The sequence below is a fragment of the Ammospiza caudacuta genome, chromosome 10 (assembly GCF_027887145.1).
Source record: "Ammospiza caudacuta isolate bAmmCau1 chromosome 10, bAmmCau1.pri, whole genome shotgun sequence".
Classification (NCBI taxonomy): domain Eukaryota; kingdom Metazoa; phylum Chordata; class Aves; order Passeriformes; family Passerellidae; genus Ammospiza; species Ammospiza caudacuta.
Genome location: NC_080602.1, coordinates 15,164,375 through 15,187,125, shown reverse-complemented (window position 1 = coordinate 15,187,125; position 22,751 = coordinate 15,164,375). Strand labels below are relative to the sequence as shown.

At 39.6% G+C, this 22,751-nt stretch overlaps 1 protein-coding gene across 4 annotated transcripts; it reads left to right on the top strand.

Moving 5' to 3' along the window:
* The first annotated feature begins 704 nt into the window (after positions 1–704).
* On the top strand, positions 705–22,642 carry TEX9 (testis expressed 9). Of its 4 annotated transcripts, XM_058811227.1 has the most exons (12): positions 705–775; positions 863–948; positions 1,761–1,824; positions 2,972–3,042; positions 6,761–6,809; positions 7,772–7,857; positions 9,357–9,535; positions 13,412–13,494; positions 15,805–15,978; positions 19,769–19,903; positions 20,389–20,523; positions 22,153–22,642. In XM_058811227.1, the coding sequence occupies exons 1-12, from the start codon at positions 731–733 to the stop codon at positions 22,228–22,230; spliced, it is 1,185 nt and encodes a 394-aa protein (XP_058667210.1). In that variant the 5' UTR covers positions 705–730; the 3' UTR covers positions 22,231–22,642. The 4 variants fall into 4 exon arrangements, with proteins under 4 accessions (XP_058667210.1, XP_058667211.1, XP_058667212.1 ...); XM_058811228.1 differs by lacking the exons at positions 705–775; positions 863–948; positions 1,761–1,824; positions 2,972–3,042 and adding an exon at positions 5,095–5,242; XM_058811229.1 differs by lacking the exons at positions 705–775; positions 863–948; positions 1,761–1,824; positions 2,972–3,042; positions 9,357–9,535 and adding an exon at positions 5,180–5,242.
* The last annotated feature ends 109 nt before the right edge of the window (positions 22,643–22,751 follow it).

Here is a 22,751-nt window from a genome sequence, read left to right as displayed (position 1 = left end):
GTACAGGCTGCCCAGAGAGGGCGTGGAGTCTCCCTCCCTGGAGATATTCCAGAACCATCTGGATGCAATCCTGTGCCATGTGCTCAGGGATGACCCTGATTAAGCTGGGAGGGTGGACCAGATGACCCTGCTGTGATTCCTTCCAACCTGATCCGTTCTGTGTCTGTCAGATTTTGTGACAGATGAGAGTGGCAACAGGCTCATGGGTGGCTGGAAGGAGAAATGCAGCAAAATCAAACTGTGTGGGGGCGAGGGACAAAAATAATGGAGGGATTCAAACAAGTGGTGGAGGACAAGACTTAAACTAGGCAACAATCACATAAATGTGTGTATAGGAAACGCAGAGGGACAGCAGCCCCAAAGAGCTGTACAGAGCGGGGCACAGTTACTGTCATGCCGCAAACAGGAAGTTTACTGCAATGAAATGAGGGGACGCTGGCAGGACAAAGTGTAGCAAGGTCAGAAGGGGCTGTAATAAATATTTATTACACTAACAATGGTAATGGCCCCTCAGACGCTTTCACCTGCCCCTCACCTGAACCCGTGGCAGCCCAGTGCCATGCCGGGTGCCAGCTGGTCCCTGCGCACGGGCCTGTCCCCGCGGCGGTCGCTGGGGCCCTGATCTGGACGGAGGGGAGGAGAGAGGGAAGGAGGGAGGGCGGGAGCGAGGGCGGGCGGCCCCCGGTTGCCCGGGCGAAGGCGACGCCACAGCGGCCTCGGCGCGGACAAAATGTCGGCGGTCGGCGCGGCCCGGCGGGGTGGGGATTTGCCCCGGGTAAGGCGGTGGCTCGGGCTGGGCTCGGACTCGGAGCGGCGGGGCCGTGCCGAGCCCGCCCCGCTGACTATGGCATCCTCCCCGCAGGTGCAGAGAGCGGTCGGCAGCCCCCAGGTGCTGGCGGGGCCCGGCGCGCTGAGCGGAGCATGGCTGGCCAAGGAGGAGCAGTACAAGTAAGGAGGCCCTGGCCCGTGGGACCAGCGCACAGCTCGTCCCCTGTAGCCGGTGCCGCGGCCCCGTCCCCGCAGAGGGCGGATGGCACTGTCCGGGGCCGCGGGACAGCGCCCACGCCCCGGGACACCGCGCCTCAGGCAGGCTCTAGGCCCGGACACGAGGTTCTTCTGCACTTTGGACATTGACTTTAGTTCTAAATTACGACTGTATAAAAGCTTAAGCTTGTTAAAAACAGCTTAAAAGCTGTAAAGGTTTTAAATGGGCGGCCTGTCCCTGTTACCTGTTAGTGCCCAGCCCCAGTGAACAGAGAGCCGCATGTCACACTCCGGCAGTCACAGCACCAGGGGCTGTGTGAGAGCACACAGGAACACCCCAGTGCCGTAACCCGCACATCCATACAGCAACACATCTCAAAATACCTGATGAGCAATGCAGTCCTACACGAGTCCTTCCCCAACCCCTGCTGCTGGGTGTACTGAAAGGAAGGACTCTGTTAAACATGGAAAACTTTTAGGAAATAAAGACAAACTGCATTAAGAAATAGCATGTCCAAAGCTAAAGATATCCTTCACCTCTCACACTTAATAGTCTAAACTGTGCTGTTTAATGGGTGTATGTGTTTTATTACTATTCATTTGGCTGAAAAACAGGAAATTGTTGAAACATAACTTTAATACCTTGAAGTGTTTCAGCATTCCTTTGTAGGAATCATTAAAATTTCACTTAGTTCAGGCAAAAATACTGTCACGCTGACATTTATTCTTTTTAAATTTTTCAAAAACTCAGTGATAAAAAATTCTTACTCTTTTAGGCGACTGAATGCAGAATTAGAAGCCAAAACTGAAATACTGGTGCGTCAGGCTGAAGAACTAATGGTGAGTAGCAGACTGTTATGTAATTTAGTCTGGATTCACATGCACACAGGGTTGAGCTTCAAAAGAAATTTAGACCTTGACTACTAAAAGCATGTTGCTTTCAAATGCAAGGTAAGCTTTAATTTATTTCTTTTCGAAGTTGTAAACCTGTATTAAAAATACATTAAAAATAGTTTCTATGTAATTTCATCAGGTAGGTATTCACACACCTGCCTACAGCATTTGTGCAGATACATACCTAAAACCACATTAAAAACTTTAGTTGTTTAAGAAAAGTATCTGTAGGTGGTTTTATGCCTTAAATACTAAAAATTAGTATTTGAAAACCAGATAATGTTACAGTAACCTCCTAGTGAAATATGATCTACATTGTTCAAGCTGAAAGAGATACAAAGAATAAGCAACACAAATAGAAAACATGAATTTAGTAAGAAGGAAGTTTTCTCAAAACAGAAAAAGTTGCTGTTCATTATCAGTACTATTGTTTAACCAGATGGAATCAACACTTTATACAAAAGTTGGACAAATGAATGAAAAGAGAACGGGACAGGTATGGTTTGTACCCAAAACAGTTTGGAGAAGGTGTTCTGCATATTAGAAATATTCATTATAAGTACACTCATTCAAATAAACAAGGCTTAAAAAGCAAATTACTAAGTATTCTGGAAAGCTGTGCTTGTATGCACTTTTCCTACTGTTGAAACTTAAATTTTATGGGCTGTGAAAACATATTCTTCTCTTGAGCAGTGACAAGCTGAGGCTAAATGCTTGGCATTTGAACAGGAGCAGATGAAACAGCCAAAATAGCATCTAGTCTCTTTCCTTTAGAAAACAGCAACAACAAAACCACTGTTCTTTTTTTCTCTAAATATAGCAGAAGATGAAATATTCTTAGGGTACTTAATATACCACATGGCACAGCCAGATTGCACAGATATACATTTAACAACAAAACAGTAATGGCATTTTAATTTTTAGACATCTTTTCCTGTGTTTCAAAAGTTCTTTTCCACAGTAGACTAGTTTCCATTCTTTTCCATAGTAGACTGTAGTTACTGTGATTTGTGATTTACAAATAGGTAATTCATCTTGAATGGATTATAGTCTCCCAAAATCAACTACTTTTTTTTCCTTTTTTTTAATGAAGAAAGGCCAACAGAAGATACTACCTCAGCCAGTTTCAGCACAGAATAAGTCACCTGAAGATGACAGACAGAGGTATGTGCTTTACAACTGCTGTGTATAATTGGTGGGGAGCCTCACACTGATCCTGCATGCCTTGTGTCCTAACCATGCTCCTGTTTATCTATCTTTGCTGCATACTGCATTGGTGGAGTCTAATTTTTTTCCTATTATTAAAAAAAAAAAGTGATCCTAAGCAGTGTTATTCCTTGTTATTTCAAGGAAGGCTTAATTTTGCTGGAATGTTCTATCTAAGATATTAAGAAGTGCTGACCTTTGTAAAAGAGCAAAGTAAGGTCACAGGTTTCTTTGCAATACCAAACAGTAGGCACTTGGCAGTGGATGGTTTTTAACAGTTGAACTGACAAAATGAAGGAATAGACACTGGTTCACATCTGACTTGGCCTAAATGTTCCTGGGACAGGAAATGCCTGATGAAAACAAACACAAAGCCCTAGACAGGCAAACATTGAGCTGCCACCCTCTGGAATGTGGATCCATTACAGTGCTGGGGCCTGCATGCCTTTGGCCGGGATGAGCACAGCCCGAGTGTCCACGGCCCCCCAGCGGGGACAGGGCTGAATTCCCTTTGTCACTCAGGGGCATTATTATTGCCTTAGCTGTTCAAGGGGTTTGTATTGGGAGTGTGGGAAATGGGTGAATTTAAGATAGATTAATACACAGTTTATCAAGGATCTCATCTGTAGGTTCCTAAATTTATGGTGCTACTAATCTGGCTAAGAAAGATACAGGAACAGACAACAAAATGCTTCAAATGTTAAGCTGCAGTTAGAAATCTTTTCAAAGAGGGTATATGAAGGTCTGATAAAGATGATCAAATAGTTACTTATGTGTAGAACAGAAGCAAAGACATGGAGTTTTTCTGAAAATAAAAGGGGTTTCCAGTACACAAAAAGGTGCGACAGCAAGGCAGCTTCTGTGAAAGAAGCCCCACAAAGAGAATTATTAGCTTTGATGGTACACATTAGAATAAATTGAAATGTTGGAAGAATTTTTAAAAAAAGAAACAAAAAGGGTAACTAACACGTCAGAGTGTCAGCTGACCTACCAATTACCAACCTAAATTAAAACACCTTAAAACAACCACAGTCTGGTAAACATGGTGTTCTGGTAAACATTTACAAGAGAGAAGACTGGAAATCCCATGCTGCAGTGAAAAAAAATTAGAAATGTGTGCTAGGAATTAGGCACACTGATTATCCATGAGTGAACATTGAGGCCATTCAATTAGATTAGTTCAAAGTATTTAATATTTAATTAAAAATTCTTTTCTTTTGGAATTGTGCAAGAGGATAGGCCTTAAATCTCAAGGAAGCACTTGAGATATTTTTGAACTATCTCGTTGAAATTTCTGTTGATTCCTTTAAGGAGAATGAAAATCATCTGGAAAGGAGAGAGGAACTGAAGCAAAGAAAGGGGAAAAATGATAAGTTGAAAGGAAAAAACAAATGAGTAAGCAAAGTAGAAAAAAGACAACAAATATTTAAGTCACTTTCCAAGTCAACGTATATTTTAAATGAATTTGTTCTGGAGTACTTGCAGCATATTGTCTGCAGGGAAATCTGAATTCCTTAGCAACAAAGCAGCTCGGGTGAGAGCGCGCTGCAATGAGCTGTTGTTTACCCGCTCCCTCTGCAGCCGGGGCCCGGCTGGCGGCGCTGGGCAGGGCCGCGCATGGGCAGCGCCGGTGCCCGCCGGGGCTGCAGCGGCCGCGCCGGGGCCCGGCCCGGGGCAGTGCCGGGCTGCGCCCCCGGGGCTGTGCCCGTGCCCGGCTGCGCCCCCGGGGCTGTGCCCGGCTGCGCCCCCGGGGCTGTGCCCGTGCCTGTGCCCGGCCCGGGGCAGTGCCGGGCTGCGCCCCCGGGGCTGTGCCCGTGCCTGTGCCCGGCCCGGGGCTGTGCCCGGCTGCGCCCCCGGGGCTGTGCCCGTGCCTGTGCCCGGCCCGGGGCAGTGCCGGGCTGCGCCCCCGGGGCTGTGCCCGTGCCTGTGCCCGGCCCGGGGCTGTGCCCGGCTGCGCCCCCGGGGCTGTGCCCGTGCCTGTGCCCGGCCCGGGGCAGTGCCGGGCTGCGCCCCCGGGGCTGTGCCCGGTGCCCGGCCCGGGGCTGTGCCCGGTGCCCGCCGCCTCTCACCGAGCTGCGGCTGCACATGCACAAGGGGCTGGCAAAATGGGGCGGGCAGCAGGGAAGAACCATTAGGAGAATTTGAGAGATACAATGAGGTTGGGTTTTTTGTTTTGGTTTGGTTTTTTTAAGACGACCGTAAGACAACAGATACAGTAGGAACAGATTATTGAGGGAAAGAATATATTTGTTTTCTTGAGTATAGAGCGTGTTGCGTTTTCATATTTTTCAGAATAACATAGAACTGCTATTTCTGTGGCAGCAAATCCTCACCTTCTGCATGCTCCTAGAGCTAGCCAATAGGGAGAAAGCTTGAGGAAACTGGGGTAAATAGACAAAAACTAATCATCCTATTCTTAAGGTCTGTTGCCAGCCACACACAGATGATTTCTCCAGGTTGTTTTTGTGGGGTTTTTTTATTTGGTTTTGTTTTTTTGGTTTTTTTTTTTGTTGTTGTTTTTGTTTTTTGTTGATGTTGTTGGGGTTTTTTTGGATTAATAAAATACAGAGCTTTGTGCAGATAATTCTTGTTGATGAACGTCAATGAAATTTTTAAAGGCAAGAGCTAAACATTTGCTCAAATCAGCCTGACAAAAAAACTTAAGTGACTTAATGAGCCAGAAATTTAAATTTTATTCAAAATCTGTTATAAGCCAGTGTTTTAATTGAAGTAAAAAAATTATAAAGGGCAGTTTAAAAACAGCCTTTCATTGCAATAATATACATTCACTCGTAACTCATTTTGAAAGCAAAATTGTATCTACATATCTGTATATCTATCTGACAAGGAATTTGACCTGAATAGTACACAGCATGCAAAAACTTTCTGCTTAATTTCAATAGACTTGAAAAGTAATCATTTAACCTAAAATTCAGTTACTAAGAAGCACAGTTTTCAGCCAAATAAGCAGATAAGAAAGCTGCTCTTTTTTTTTTTATTCTTAGTTTTATTCCCTGACTGTAAAATAGATACCATATTTATAATACTTATTTCAGAGAAAATTCTATGAGGCTTAATGTATAAATTGCTCCACTTCATATTCCTCTGACAGTCCCTGTCAATTGACCTGAGAACAGTCAGTCTGATCCTGCCAGGACAGGTGGAGATGTAGAGGACCCTGGTTATATCTGCACTTCCTTTGTGTGAGCTCGCAGGTTTATGTCATGTGGGTGTTACCCAGTGAGCTGCTGGCAGTCTTTGGGTCTGGCTTGTCCTGGGGAAGCTGTAACTCTGCTTTGCTGAGTACTCCCTGCTACAGGGAATCATTATCTAACTAGCAGGAGCCTGAATTCCAAGAGACAAGGTCAGGATTCTGGTACATGAGTACTGCTGTATGAGAAACCATAGACTCACCAGGTGATTTGGGTTGCAAATGAGGTAGACTGGACAGACCATGGATGAGACTGAATTTATGCTTGAACTCAGTATATGTTCCCACCTTAGCTGTATTGTTTATTCTAGACCTATAAAATGTTATTCTCCTGATTCTGACAGGGGGGCTGTATTTTAACTGCAAAGTGTTCACATTTTTATAGATCAGTGAATTTTTACTTTTTTTTTTTTTTTTTTTTTTTTTTTTTTTTTTTTTTTTTTTTTTTTTTTTTTTTTTTTGCAGAGATCCTCACTGTCCTGAAGTTTCATCTCTTACAAATTCACTTGCAAAGGTACCAAAACTATCCTGGTTAAATTCTTTTCTAGCATAATTTCAAAAATATAATGGCTCATGGTTTGAGGCTACCCTGCCCTTACATGGGTGCCAAGCCAAAGGGAAGTGATGCCCAGAGCAGTGCTACAGGGACACTGTTAGCAGAGCTCCTCAGTGCCTCTGGTGGTCAGGTGGACTTACCCAATGTTTAATTTTTGTATTCTGTTTTCTTTTCAGCATTGAGAGAAATGTTCAGTGTTTTGAACATCAAATTAAGAATTCCAAGTGAAAAATATTAGAAAATAATTAGCTTTTTGCTCTCTTCCCTCCCTCACCTCTATAATTCTACAGGCAGTACTAGTGTCTTCTAATAATAACTGTCTAGATAAACAAGTAGTCAGAGTAACTGAATTTAGAAACTGTAATGGAAAAATGAGATTAAGAACAATCTCAGTAGTCTCTAACTACAACTATATTGAAACTTTTATGAGGTGAGCTGGAGCTTCTAAAATACATCTGCAGTTATTTATCAAAATACAGTAGAAAACCCTCTATTTTTTTTAGAATATTTGTTTGAAAGTGAAAGAAGTATTGTTATATCTTCCTTCAGTGGGGACTTTATAATACTAAAATAATGCATAAAATACCATATTTTTGAAGGCATGATGACAGTCCAGTAATTAATAAAAGCTCAGAGTCTTGCTTGTGCATAGATTTATACATGTACGTGTGGAAAAACTCCCACGAGCCAATGACTATTGGGTGTATTACAGTTAGGGTGTAGAGACATAAAAGTTTGCAAGCTAAAGATGAGTGCAAATAAACTTGAGAAGTCATTTGGAAAGTTTGAAAAGCATTCTTTGAAAACTACCTCAAGTATAGATAGATGAAGAAGAAAAAAAAACCCACAAAAAAAATAGAAAAAAAAAAGTAATTCAATAATAATAATAATACCCCACTAATTTTTGAAAAAACTTTTAGGTAGAAAACAAGAAGACATTTCCTTCTGTGCCTACAGCTCAGAACAGACCATACTCTGCAAGTAAGGGAAAAAGAACAACTTCAAGGTATGTAATGAAATCTTTTCATTGCTGTTTTTCTCTATCAACTTATTTTATGGATGTATGCTTTTATATTTATACAAATAAATGTATCAAACTTCCTCAGTCAGCTCCCTAGGTGGCTATTTCTGTTTACTTGCACCAAAAACTATCAGTGAATATATGTGATTAATATTGCAGCAATGAAACAGTTGCTTTCTGCTTTAGCACTTCTCAAGGCTGCCAGCTGAATTCTGTAAACTCTGTAAACTGTACATTCTCTATCTGTACAATCTCTAAACTGTAAATTCTGTAAACTCCTTCAGTGAAAGGAGGCCCAGTGAGCAAGAATGGAGCACCTGAGGCAGCCTGGGCCAGCACACCTGGGTGCTGCAGCCTGATTTGTGATCAGATGGTGCTGGGGAACGTGAGGCCTTGTAGTGAATGTTGGGCTCACAGGACAAGAGGCTCAGAAATACAACACAGCCTCCAGGGGCTCCCAGCTGAGAAGCTTCAGCTCTGGAGGTAGCAAATTCAAGGTTGTAAAACCAAGAAAGGGAGATCTGGACAAAGAGAGAAGCATCAAAAAATCCAGAAGAGCCTGGAAGCAAATTAAAACAGCCTTGAATTATGGCATAATACCAAAATAGATGAAGATTGTCTGCAAGGTGGCAGGACATGGAACTGACAGGCTGAGGCTGTCTTACAGGAGTTGGAAATCCCTGGGGAGACCCTTCAGACCTATCTTGGGCATTTCAGGGGAGGTTGTTATGCTGGCATCTCCTCATGAGGTTTGGAAGTGGAATTGTGCTGATACAGAGCCTGTGGAACAACCCAAAAGTTGTGGGAGAAATTTAGGAGGGGTTTGGAGACTGGAATGAGGATATGTTGGAATAAGAATTTAGGAGCTTCAGATCCTGTGAGAACTGAGATCACCTTTCTATAGGAGAAAGCTGTGTAGGTGATTTGTTACCCTGCATTTTGGTTTCATGAAAATGTTGATATGCAGTTTCTAGGATCAGTGAAGTTTCCTAGGCTGGTCATAATGATGTAGAAATTGTCATAAGGTAGGAGTACAGCCAGGGACAACAGAGTTCTACAAGATAACGTGGCAGGGAGAGGAAAGAGCAGAAATGACAACAGAGGATAGAAGATCACACCAGGACAGTAGCCAAAGCCAATAGAACATCCCTCTCTTTCTTTGCTTTACTCTGATTTAGTTATGGATTTGTTGGATGAGAAGACCGTGCCAGAATCTTCTCAGTTGAAAATGGTAGTGGTTTCTCTGCCTTCTACATTATAGTATGTAAAATCTTGTAATTATTTATGTGGAATATGGTAAAGGTATCTTACAGAAAGCAAATGAGAAATTGCCATCGATGCATCTTCCATATGAATGCAGGTAATGAAATTGCATTAAATGCAGGTAAATAACTGTACACTCTTAAAAATAGCAAATACTAAAAATATTTTACAAAAATATGATGTATCATAAATTTAAAATCTAGGGTTTTCATTTTTTTTAGTTCAAAAATAAGAAATGTGGAAGTACAAAGTGCTGATGGTGTTGCAGTACTGGAAGATTGCATAGGTTTTTCTTTAGCAAAAACAATTAGCAAAGTTGAAGAAAGACTAAAGAAAGGAGTCTTACCAGACTGTCAAGATGATGATATTATTCCAAGGGTTGGAAATGAGATGGGAGCAGGTAAGTTTCCTTCCATGGTTTGTACATTTATTCTTGCTTCATGACTGTTAGAAATGGGTTTTCCTGGGGAGAGAAAAAAGGAGTTTCTGTAAAAATTACAGGGAAAATTCTATAGCCCTTAACCTAAAGGAAAAGGGAAAGAAAGTTTTTCCTCTCTATATAGGCCTAGAGGAAGATCAGTTCACATATAACTGATTACATGGAAAAGTGAATTTTTATCTTCCTTTCCACCTCTGTAGGAAAGTATTTGGATGGTTACATATATTGAATAAGTGCATAGCATTTGATTCATTTCACTGGGAAAACAGAAGTACAGGATGCTCAGCTTGTATTTCCAAAAAGATGAGCTTCAGTCTTTGCACAGACTCTGTCTTTGGAGGCAAAAGCCTTTCCTCAGAGCAGTGCTGTGGATCTCAGCAAGTGGCTGAAACAAGGTAATGCTTCAGCTACAGTGCTTGAATTAGAATCCTCCAGATATTTTCCCACTGCAAATGGTGTGTTTATATCTGTCCTAGAAACAGAACAGGGAAGGGATTGGAGCATTTGCCAGCAAGGCTAAAGGCATGACACACATCTGTCTTTTTGGCTCTGGTGTGATAAAAGTGAGTTTGTGTAGTTCCTTACAATGCTGAAGCGAGCATGAAGTCAGAGATTCACCCCAGTAGCTGGAAGTGCCTGAGCCCTCTCCTTGTAATCTAACAGCTTGATGTCAACAAGCATGCCAACACAGAAATAGCTTGGTTTCTAACCTCATGTAATTCTTTGCACATCTTCTGTTACCAAGTCTCCCATAACAGATCCTCAGATAACTTTTTTATAGTTTTCTTCCTGAACCAAAAAGAAATTGCTTTAGCTTGCATTGGAAACTTCTACCAAATCAATTCAAGGCAACTCAAGAAGAGTTATCACTGGTGCCTTGTAATCAGGGACCAAGGGCATGTATTGGAGTATTGAGGATTGTTTCTGTAACTTTAATGATGAAATAAAAATCCTCTGGATTGATTTTTGAGTTTTGAATTTGATGTTGACTGTTTGGAACACTCTGAATGCCTCCTTAATGTGGTAAATAAGCTATTGCAGGGCACCCCAGCAGTGTCAGACTCTCAGTTAGGGTGTTCACAAGGAAGCAGCACAGGTATTGAGCAGGCCCTGTTACAGAGAGGGCTCAGTGGGAATCTCTGTCATGGATTCCTTAGGCCTGTGTGCCTGTGCCCAGCTGTTTAGGCCAATGTGCTGATAAAGTTCCATGGTATTGTCCTTTCCTTGAGCCTCTTGCAGCACTCTTCCTGGAATTGGGTTCCCTGTCTTTATTTCAGGATCACAGGTTACCACAGTGCTGCCAACACAGTAGCTTAGACATTATTTTAGTCTGGGACTGTTTTGGGAGAGTTATAATTCAGCTCTGCAGTAACCAGCAATGACAGAAGCACACAGACATAGAGATGGCTGAACATGAAGCTCTATTTTTATCTAATATACCCTTACACATAGGAATAAAATACTTGAATATATTGTTGCAATTCATGTTAATCTTCATCTTATCTCAAGAATTCAAAAAATCTGTTCTTTCTTGTAGGGTATCAGTGTCTCTCTGATGTCCTTTTCTTGTTTACAGTCCCTAAATCTTTGGTTACTTTATAACCTAAGACCATCCTATGAAGTGATACTCCCCCTTATCACCCTCATCAGGTGATTAAAATTGACCAGTTAGGAAGCTAATTGTTTAATTATCTTTCCCCCTTGTCAGAATTCAGATGATTTGGATCATGGGCACCTCCCAAGACTGATCCAGTTCTAGTTGTGCACTTGAATTTTCACAGGTTTTACTGCTAAGTGCTCTTAATGACACACAGCTGAATAAGACAGAAGCTGTCTGTGGACTAATAGCTGAGTAAAAGAGGAAACAAAATGGTAAAAAGAACCAGTTTTTACAGGCAGTGGTCTAGCCCTAGAGGAATTTGTCACAGAGCTTACATTGATAGCTGGTAAATTTGTCTATGTAACAATGATTTTAGGGTAGTTAAGACTGATGAAGTATCGCAAAAGAATCTCATGTACTGAGTGAGGTGGTGAAGCACAAGTTTATATTCTGTGTTAAAGAGTGCAGAGTAACACTGACAGAAAACACAGCTTTCCAGTCCCACCTACTACAGAACTCCAGTCACACCTACTACTGAGCTGGAATTTCCCTAATTACTGATAACTAAATTTAATGATAACTAAATAAAATAGCTTAATTTAGTGATAACTAAATAATCTCCAAAAGTACAAACTTACTGCCTGTTCACAGTGGAAAAGGCAATGAATTTTTAGAAATCCTTCAGAAGATAGCAGAAAACAGAATATTGTGCTGTTACCATCACACTATTATATAATTAATGCTACCCCATGTTGAGAATGGCACAGTTCTCAGATCCTCAGTTCTCAGATTCTCACAGATCTCAAATGTAGGATGCAGAACTATCAAAAACACATATTCAGAGTGTACAGTGCAATGAGAAGTGTAGAAGAGCTTGAATTTGAATTTTCAGTTTGAAAATAAAACAAAGGCAATATGAAAGTTCTCTAATGAAAACAGTAATGAAGGGAAAGCTGTCTTTCTCTAATGCAAACACTAGTAAATGCCACATTAAATTGGATTTAAAGTAAGCTACACAAAGTGTTTCTCTTTCACATAAAGAATAATTAAATTAGCCAGCTCATTGCCACAGGATGTGGTAAATGCCAAACTACAGTATGTTTCATGAAGAAAATCAAGTAACTTAATAGTATAGAAGTACCTGCAAGGGGATTAAACATGAAGTTTTCATTATGGTCTCCATCTTGACAGCCACCAGTTACCAGAAGCTAGCAAGGATATAAAAGGAGGAATGAAAGTCAGCCTGTATCTTATTTTTTCATGGTGTTTTCCTAAACTGTACTTATTGTTGACCTCTTCAGAGTTCAAGCTTAAGCTGCAATTGATGAGGGAAGATGGGTGAAATGAAACAAATTCCTATTACAGCAAATGAACACCTGTACCCATCTATTCCTCCACTCCTAGCTCTAGGTCCTTCTCCTTCACTTTATTCTTTTCCTCTTGTAACTACTGGGAATAATGGTTATTCCTATGTTAGTCAGCTTGATTTTCAGACTATTTTCATGCTTGATGCTTGTCAAAAGGAAGTCTTTCCAGAGGAAGTTCCTTGTGAATGATCTGGGGAATAGGAAGTATGAGAACAGACTGTTCCTACACAGCTTGTTTTGTCATGCCAGTCCATTCCTTAGCTGTCCAAGAGCAAGACAGAATTTCATTTGGAAAAACATCTGATTACATGGATTTAATTTTAAACTATTAGTTGAAGAATGTTAGCAGTGTACTTTTAAAAAGCATAGAGTACTGTGTGGGAGGGATATTTACCTGTTAGGAGGGGTTTGCAACCTACATCAAATTCCTTGTTGTGCACAGCTTAAAATTACTTTGGCTGTAACTAGAGAAGTTGTAGCTCCAGCTGGATTGCAATGTAGACATGCCCTATAATACAGTTTTGTTGACTTCAAACTCAAGAAGTGCTGCCATGTACAGCATGGTATGATGCAAGTTTTCAGTAAGTTTCAGTGTTCAGCATTATGAGTCTTTTACAATTTAAAGATGTCAAGTTCAGTCATTAAAAGGAAAAAATCTATACAAAGCTTTGCCTAAGAATGTGTGAGAAATCTGCAAACACTTTTTTAGAAATCTGGGTTTTTGTTTGCCTATTTCTCTTCAATAATTATAAACAATGTCATGTGGTTTTAAATACAAGATGAAAGTGAGTTCTTGCATCAGTTTTGGTTCTTGTCTGCATTGAATAATGAGGACTTGTGTATATTAAATGTAACTCTTTATGTTCACAGAAGCTCAAATCAGATTTCTTAAGGCAAAGTTACGTGTGATGCAGGAAGACCTGGCAAATATAGTGTTTGAATGCAGGAAAAAGGTAAGGGATTAATTTTTTAATCTAGAAATGGAATAGGCCTCTTTAACAAATAATTCCAAAACAGAATTCTCTCAACTTTTGTGTTTCAAGTATTAAGAGTTAATGTTCTATTTCTTTTAAATACTGTACAGATTTAGAGTTAGGGGTGGTAATTTCTGTATGTGTGATCTTGGGCTAAAAGCATTCAAAATGCACTTAATGGAAAATAATTTGGGGCAGGAGAGAACCACTGGGAACAATGACAGGCCCCAGCTGTAGGGCCACTGTGGTTCTGCAAAGTCTCAAACCATCTCCTTCCTGCTGGGAAGGAGAGGGAGCCTGAGAAAAAGGAGGAGAAACAGTGGTGGTGAAATGCAGATTGTGGAGTGCAGAGAGAAGGGGAGTGTGCCCAGAGCTGGCTGCTGGGATGAGATGGATGTTTAGGGGAAAATGAGAAACAGACTAGCTTGAGAAATAGAAAATCTTGAGAAATAGTCAGGTGCTTTCAGTGTCATCAGTGGATCCAAGTGTGGAAAGAGCTTCCATTTAAAGTGGAATATTGTAATCAAAACAGAAATTAGGCTTTCTCTGTTCTCCAGAGTACAACTGATGCAGAGGACAGTATTTGGCATTATGTACCTGGGCAGATCAGCCTGAACTTAAGGCATTGTGAGGCTACACTGATACTTCACTGTTAGAATGTACAAGTGAGTTTTATAATCTGCACTGTCTGGCAGGATATTTTAAAGTGATGCTCAAGCAGCTCTTGAACTGTTAAAACTTAAGTAGTTCATATCTGTCTGCCAGACAGATCACTTCTTATTCATGTATTTGTAATCAAGCAAGGTTTTTGAACTAACTCTCTATTTTACATAACTGTACTATTTTTATTTGTGGTCTCTTAACTTCAGAATGCTTTTTTCCACCTATTCCACAGGCCCAAAAGTGATGATGACATTAAGAACATATGGCTAAACACCTATGTGTTTTCTTACACGCTTTTAATTTAGAATTAAGGAGCAGGATGATAGTAAATGGGTTTTTTGAAATAAGTACATGAACAAAATCTTTAGAAGTAATTAGATTTTGATATTTTATATCTGTACTTCATTTTTATCAACACAGTTACTTCTGCATTTCAATACTTCTATGCTGTGATCAGAAGAATGTTGTTACATTAGATTTGAAAGTAATTTTCAAATCAAATATAATTTTGTCAGAAGCTATTGAACTTCATCATTCCATGCCAAAATCATGACAGAATTCAGTTACTGTAGCAGATGACAGAAGACAACCTTGTACTTTTTCTAGTCCTGCTCCCTTAGCACTTTGTATGTAAATTTATCATTTTGGGTTCTAGTTTCTCTGGTGTGAAAATAACTATTACATTCAGAAGGTCACAAAAATTTCGTTTTGGCAAAGCCTTGAGATAGATTCTGGGTTTGGTTCCAATTCACAGTCCACTTGTTATAAGGAAGCAGTAAATCTGTTTAAATTTAAAGAGGTGGGAGTTTGTGAGGTGCATGAAGTCATGAGAAGCACTTAGGATAAAGCGTACAGATTTCTCAGGTGGGAAGCTGGTATTCCAAGGGACTGAGAGAACAGCAGAGAGACTTTTTTTTCACAGAAATTCCATTTCTCTGTGTGCCTTGGTTTCTTTTGCTTAAAGAAAAGCAGGGCATAATGTGTCTCTGAAACAATCTACATTAGTATTCACTTACAATGTTTGAAAGGTTATAAAAGAAAAATGCCTTGAATTATAATGCTTAATGTGGGATGTAATTGCCAGTAGGTCATGAATCTAAGACAGGACTCACTTCATGTTCAGAGAATCTTAAATTTGAATATTTGATGTATCCTGGATCATTAGCTTGCTTTTAAGTCAAAACCAGATAATCTCCTGAAACACAATGGAGTGGTTCATCAGTAATTACAGTCTCTTCTTTTTTCCCATAATTTTTCCTAATATGTGCATTTAGCTGTTCTCACAAAAATGTCACAAAATATCTATGTACTGCTGTTATTTATATAATTCTATAACATTTTGATTATTTTCAAAACCTTTGAGCTATGAGAAATGTTTTACATACTGCTACAAGACAGTTTCAAGTAAAAGACTGCAGAATATTAAATGAGAAAACTGTTACTGTTTTTTAAAGTATTATCTCTGTGAAATGGTGTTTTGTTTTCTTAGTCTTACTTGTTGCTATTTCTAAATCTACAGCACATATATTCTAACTGCCTGTTATTTACAAGACATTATTACTGCATTACCCTCCTGCTCCCTTGCAATAATTTAGCTGTGTTTTTTTGCTAATTACTGCCACACAGGATGATGAAAATCAGAATTTAGGAACTCGGCTCAAAGATACTGAAGAAGAAAACTCAAGACTGCAACGAACAATCAGCCTGCAGCAGTCTCAGATTGAGAAGTACAAAATGTTGTCACAAGAAGCAAACAAAAAAACTGAAGGGTTACAACAAGAGGTCACTGCACTAGAAAAGGTATTGCAGATATTAGTCTTATTTTTCTCAAAAAGGGAAAAACCCACATGAAATTACCCTCTGTTCCCTGATGGAGTGATAGAGCCATGTACAAAGATCTCATTAATGTTTCAATGTCTGTTAATTTATAAATTGTATTTTTAAATGGCTGAATTTTTTTTTAAGGAAGAAATAATATATTTTGCTAACATTTTCTTCTGCTTTTACAGTCATATATTTGTGTTTTAAAATTAAATTCCTATGTAAAAGACCCACAAGAGACAAAACTACCTTTTCAGAAACTGCTGTCAAATTTAAAAACTACCTTTTCAGAAACTGCTGTCAAATTTAAAAACCAATCCTGAAAAGTACAAGGAAATTTCATTTTTCGGGTTTTAATCATATTTTTAATTGCTTCTATAAATTCTGTTGTAAGGTGTAGAACCTACTGAACTTTTTTTTTTAAAGCACCTGAAGCTTATCTTGTGCAGGTAAGAGAAGGGGTGTGCTTGTTGTCCCAAATGGAAAAGCAGGCCCTGCAGGGTGGCTGAGCCAGGTGAGCGTGGCTGCTGTCCCCCAGTGGTGCCATGGCCAGTGCAGCAGATGGCTGCAGACACAGCTTGCTTTGTTTGCAACTTCATCTTAAGGGCAGCATGTGTTTTTCTTTAATTACTCAGAGCTAGAGAGGTTGATTTCAAAATCATGGCATGCATACAGTGTTGGGTAGTACTTGTAATACAACCAGGAGAATGTTTCAGTTAAAAAAACGGGGAAAACAGAACACAGCTCAGCCCATCAAGGGCTCATACTTCCATTAATCATAGTATGGATTCATGTGGGCATGCTTTTATCTTAATGTTTCATAGTTCTGGCATTTTAAAACTAACATGGTCTTTGTGGTTTTTTGTGCAGATACTTGGAGGTTTTAAATTCTGTTAAACTGATTGTGAGGAAAAATATTCAGTACTAGTGTTTATGCTGCTCATCAGCTCACAGTCAATAGGGCCTAGAGATTTACAGTCATTTAGTTCCTTCTCTTAAAGCAAGACAGGACAAATTATATTCAAACCATCTGGGATATAAGTTTGTTTAACCTGTACTTACAGCTTTCTGGAGTGGCAATTTTCATCACTTCCTTGCACACAGTCACAGTTAGAAAGTATTTAGGAAATGGGATGAAAGGTTTATTCACTTCCCCTGCACAGGTACCATAGCCAGAATATGATCACTTCCCTCACTGGTCTTTGCTTTGGATTTACCATCCTCAGTTGCTTCAATTGTTCCTCATAGATGGTGTTTTCTAAAATTTGTCAAGGTTGCCAGTTAGCCATGGTCATGATAAATAGTGGTAATCCTTTAAAATACTATGACAGCAAAAAAAGCAAGTATGTGTAATGAAAGATTCTCTGCTAATTCAGAAGGTACTTTACACATTTTCTCTGCTATATTAAATTATCTAACTGCAAAAACCATGCATGTAAAAATAATTTTGCAGTAACTGCTTAAATCTCCAGTGGATTTAGAAGACTAAAAACTGCTCTATTTTTTAGATACGAAGTATTATTCAACCCTATTTAATTAATGTAGTCGATTCCAGACGTGTTTAAAAGAAATTTCCTGTGAACACAGGCTTGAAATGGTGCTACTGTGCTGCTGAACTCTCATGACTCTTTCAGTCTGGACAAAGTTTTCTGTATAGCTGAGAGCACAAATGTAACCTCAGTTTTTGGGGCTTTTTTGCTTTTTCTGTTGTTGCAATGTAGGTGATGGTAGACTTAAGGTGTGATACATGCTTCCCCAAACTCCTTAGATTATCAAGTTTTTTTAATTCATTAATCCCCCAGGAACTTTTTATATGTGCCTAGGCAAAGATTCTCACCTGCTTTTCACAATTTACCTGAAACATGGTAACTATTTCATTATTTTTACCTTTTCTTCTTTTGGTGTTCATTACTGCTGCAGCACCCACCTAAGGCAGTAACTGAATTCTGATACTCCCAGAAATTTCCATCTTTTTCTTTCCAGCATTCCAATTTTTTCCTATCTAGTTGATCTTATAAATGCTATCACCTCTCTCATTTGTTTCACCAGTGGTCTACAAGAACATTGCTTTCTTTGTGTTCTCTCCCACTTATGCAGCCAAGCTCTAATGTTACACAGTGGTCTGGGAAACACCAAAGTTGTACTCTTACTGTTTTTAAGCTTTTGTACAGGGGGTTATCCTTGCCTTGAAGAAAGGCTTGATGTTAAGTACACCTTCTCTCAAAATTGTTTTTTGGGGAGGTGTTGCAGAGCTCCCTAAAGATGGCAGTGCTGCCTGCACTGCTGCTGGGAGGACAGAAGGCCTGGTGAGGGTTACTTGTGGGCCATCACAGCCCCTGCTGATACTCAATGCCTAAGCCATGGCAGAACAGTGGGGAAAATCCAGAAACTTAAATGGGATGCAATTTTAAACCACAGTAGTTTATCCTCCCACTCTTAGATAAATATTATATGAGAAAACTAATCCAGCTTTGACTTAAAGTATTGAAGAAATGGCAGAAACCTTACCTAGTTACAAAATAAAACATTTATTTCAGGCATTTTAAAGATTAAAAACTTGGAGTCTAATACATTTAACAATATACCCTCACTAGATGACTTGCAAAAAAGTCCTTGATAAGGTATTATGTGTGACAGCAAATGTCAAAAATCCCTAAAAGAATTCTTAGAATTCTTTCATTAAATGATCTGATTCGCTGATAAGTAATTTGCATTGCATGTAGACTATTTTTTTGGTCATTAAATGCTTGAAAGACTATTCCAAAGCTTTTCATATTAATGCAGAATAAAATATATAGCACAAAGGATGTAATAGACTTCATTCACAACTCCATCATCTTGATACAAGACAAAGAGGTCAATTAGTATGTATTTCTTGGCTAAATGATGTGGAAGTCTTGAGTAACCACCACAGAACAGGTGTAGAATTGAGAAAATAGAACAGTTGCTCAGAAATGAGGCAGTCTGAGGGGCACCTCATTATCAGTAAGCCCCCTCTCTACCTTGATTTGGTTAAAAGAAACTTCCTGTGCCCATTACAAAATATTTGATATTTTAAAGAAAGAGTCTATTTCTTTTTTTCATAAAACACAAGATGTGCTCTTTCTGCCAGAGTTGTTTATTTCTTTTACTCTGTTTGTTATCTATATTCCCTGATCTTTAGTCTCATTATTCTGTTCCTCAAGTTGGTTCCTTTCTCTCATTTCCCCACTTACAGCACTATGAAATCCTGTCAGCAGAGTCAAGAGATGACTGCTTTGATTGGTGCCATAACAATTGATGAACTCTTTTCTGCCAGATGAAATAGTTACTACCCTCAGCCATCTGCAGCAGGCTGCTTTCACTTCTTGGTGGGAATTGCATGTAGTAATCCCTGGGGCAAAGAGGTGAATGGAGCAGGTGGGAAGAAGGAGCTGGGAACACCAGCCACCATTCCAAAATCTGTCACAGAATGGACATACTGATACTTTTTTCTCTTTTTCTGACTGATCATACAAGGTTTTTCAATCTTATATGATCAGCTTCACAATTTACCCCAAGAGAAGCTTAAAAAAATAAAGATGAGAAAGATTTTTTTTCAAGACTTCAAAGGAAAATGGGTTGTTTTAATGGTAGAATTGTCTTTGAGACAGGTTCTGTTACAGGCCAAAGAAGTTCAGACTCTTCAGCTTTCAAGGGTGAGCCTTTTTTGTGTGTTGTTGATACAGGATTCATTAGAACACCATTATTCATGATGTTTTTCTTGGTTTGTCCTTTCCTTCTTCAACAGGAATTGGAGGGTGTAAAGCGTGCCCAAAAGCAGGGTGCAGCCACTCAGAGTGCAACTGAGGTGCGTTTAAACAGGGCCTTGGAAGAAGTGGAGAAGTACAAAGTGGAGCTGAATAAACTGAAGCAAAGCAACAAGGTACTGTGGCTGAGGGAAGCAATTTCCAGTCTGTAATCACTCAGTAATGCTAGAATGAGACAAAAAGCTTGATGGGCTTTGGGAGCTTCGTATCTCTTACAGGCAGCCCCAAAATTAACTTGGAGCAAGTCACAAAAGGCCTCAATAAGTTACCTTAGAGGATACTACTGCAAACTCTGGAGGGAGAAGAAATGTACAGAATTAAGTTAAAGCCTTTCTGATTTTCCTCATTTCTGTGAAAATGAGACCTGTTTAGAAAGAGGGAGAAGTTCACATACACACCTAACACATACAAAGGCAAACCACGGCTCTTGTTGCCAAGATTTTCTTTTCTTTTTTAAGCTTTAATGTGGGAGTATTTTGATTAATCCCATTTCTTTTCAGAAGTGTCATGTGTGGCTACTGTTTGTCATTTTCTTATGTAATGCCAGGTTTCATTAGTTAAAGCACCATTTTCATAATTTCTCCTTTTCTTCCTTTGGTAGGATGTAGCTAATCAAGAACTCAAAATGATCGAAGAGTTAAAAGCAGAAAACAAGAAACTGCAGAAACAAAAAGGAGAGCTGATTACAGGTTTTAAAAAGCAGTTAAAGTTAATTGATATTTTGAAGAGACAAAAGGTAAGGAGCAGACTATGGGTGTATTTCATCTAACAACCTCTAGCTAAATGCATCTACTGTCCAGCAAAGTAATCCTGAAAAACTGTGAGTTTACATGGAAGGAAATTAAAATGAGAAGAATCTATACTAAGAGATATTTCCCAAATCTAATTATTTTCCACTTACTAGTTCCATTACACTTTTCACTTAAAATACATGGGATGTGTGCAGTAATTTCCATCAGTTCTCCTTCTGAGGCAGCATGAGACATGAAGAGCTATGGGCTGGACAGGACCTTAACAGCACAGAGTGGGTCACTTCCAATTGCTTACTCTGCAGAATCTCCTGGGATTCGTTTTGGGATGGAGTCAGTGCACTTCTTGCATTCTCAAACCAAAGCTGTAAGACAGCTAAAGCAAGCAATGTATGGTGGCTTGTTGAGCAGAACCCTGTTTAAGAAGGGCCAGCCCTAGAGATAAGAAAGTCGAATATTTTATTTACCCTTGGAGTACTCAGTGATCACCAGACATTTAGTAAACACTTTTGAAGCTGTTGAGCCCCAAGAGGAAGAATAGTTCTGTATGAAGTGGCAACTTAAGTGTGAGTATTTTGCACCCTGATCCTAAGAACTGGGAATTGCAATATGAAACCACACTCTTGATTCTGGAATACCTCCCCAACACAGGGCAAAGGAGGACAGGTAAGTGGAAAAAAGGAAGTGGGGCTGCTTATGTATTTCCAGTGCAAGAGAATTTTTCTGGCAGTAACAGGATGCAGAGGAGATCCTGGGGATTCACCCAACAGCAATAGTGCTAACTTAGCCTTTGGCTGGCCCTTCTAGCTCTGCAGTTTTATTTTGAGAATGAAAACTACTCAGCATTCACTCAAAATATGTTCTTCCAGATGAGGTAGCTCATTGTCCTCTGGAACATGAATTCACTGAAATGGGTGTCACAGAGCAGCATTTCTGTTTGACTGGGAACCAAACCCATGGACTCAGACAGATGTCACAAATTGCATTAAATACATTTTTAAGCAATTACAAATGCTGTATCAGAACTGCAGATAGGAGAGAAAGCCACTTACCTTTTCTTACAAAAAGTGTTACTCACAGAGGAAGGATGCTGTGAGTTGTCCTTTCTGAAGGGACTGAGGCTAACCCTGCCCCTTGCAGCTTCTGGCAGAAGGCACTGGGGAAGGGCAGCTGAAGCTCACATGTGCTCAGTATTCACAATCAGGGGGAGGATTCAAGTCTGCTTCAAACAGGCCTTTTGTTGAATGAATTAGAAAAACCTGATTTAGGCTATTTGTATAATATTTGTGTGGCAGCTTCAGATGCACAGAGCAGACAGAGACTGAAGAATGACAGAGGGAAAATATTCCCCAAAGACATTAAATATCAGTAGTAGGATGAGATTTGCTTTGTAATAACTTTAAATTGTATGTTGATCAGCTTGAAAGAATGTGGATCACATTTTCTTATGTGTGTTCTTCAGATGTCACAAGAGTTGTCAGATTTTCAGGAATTTATTAATGAATTAATTATTAAATATTAATTGCTTTATTAAAACCCATAAAATATCCCAGTTAGTCAGGATTTTGTATTGCTCATTCACACTATTTTACCTTCTGCTCACTTTTTTTTTTTAGATGCACATTGAAGCTGCCAAGATGCTTTCTTTTACCGAAGAGGAATTCATGAAAGCTCTTGAGTGGGGAAATTATTGATCCCATTAAATAACTTCTGTTTGAAAGATGAGTCAGATGGTACATTATTTTGAGACTGTATATGAGTCCTTGTTAATAACTGTATATCCCACTGAATTGATTTTGTTGATTTTTCTTATGTTTAAATAGTTAAACTTTTGTCAGCCTGATAGCTTGTGTTGTAATGTCATATGAAACACAAATTTCTACTTCATTGTCAGGCCAAACTGCCCATTATGTAAGGAGCATAGAAGCATAGACCATGCAAGGACTTTTCCAGCAAGTGAACTTTGTTATCAGTTTGCTCTGTTCTAGCATTTAAAACTGTACCTTACCTATGGTCATATTCAGTCCAAGGAAGTCAGGATTTAGTCTCAGAAAATTCCTTGTTGCAACAGAAATAAACTAAGCAGTGATCCACTTGAGAAGAAAATGTCATGTCCTTTTTAAAACACATGGTTGGAAAATTGGCCTGGTCTGTTCTCTGTAACAGATCTCCCCTCAAAGCTAGCTGGTGTGGCATCTAATTTAAGCACCAACAG

Bases quoted from the DNA above. Each gene is read 5' to 3' on its own strand.
- TEX9 (XM_058811227.1), top strand. From the start codon at position 731: ATGTCGGCGGTCGGCGCGGCCCGGCGGGGTGGGGATTTGCCCCGG. The intron at 776-862 runs GTAAGGCGGTGG...TCCTCCCCGCAG, and splicing joins GGGGTGGGGATTTGCCCCGG to GTGCAGAGAGCGGTCGGCAG. The intron at 19,904-20,388 runs GTACTGTGGCTG...TTCCTTTGGTAG, and splicing joins AACTGAAGCAAAGCAACAAG to GATGTAGCTAATCAAGAACT.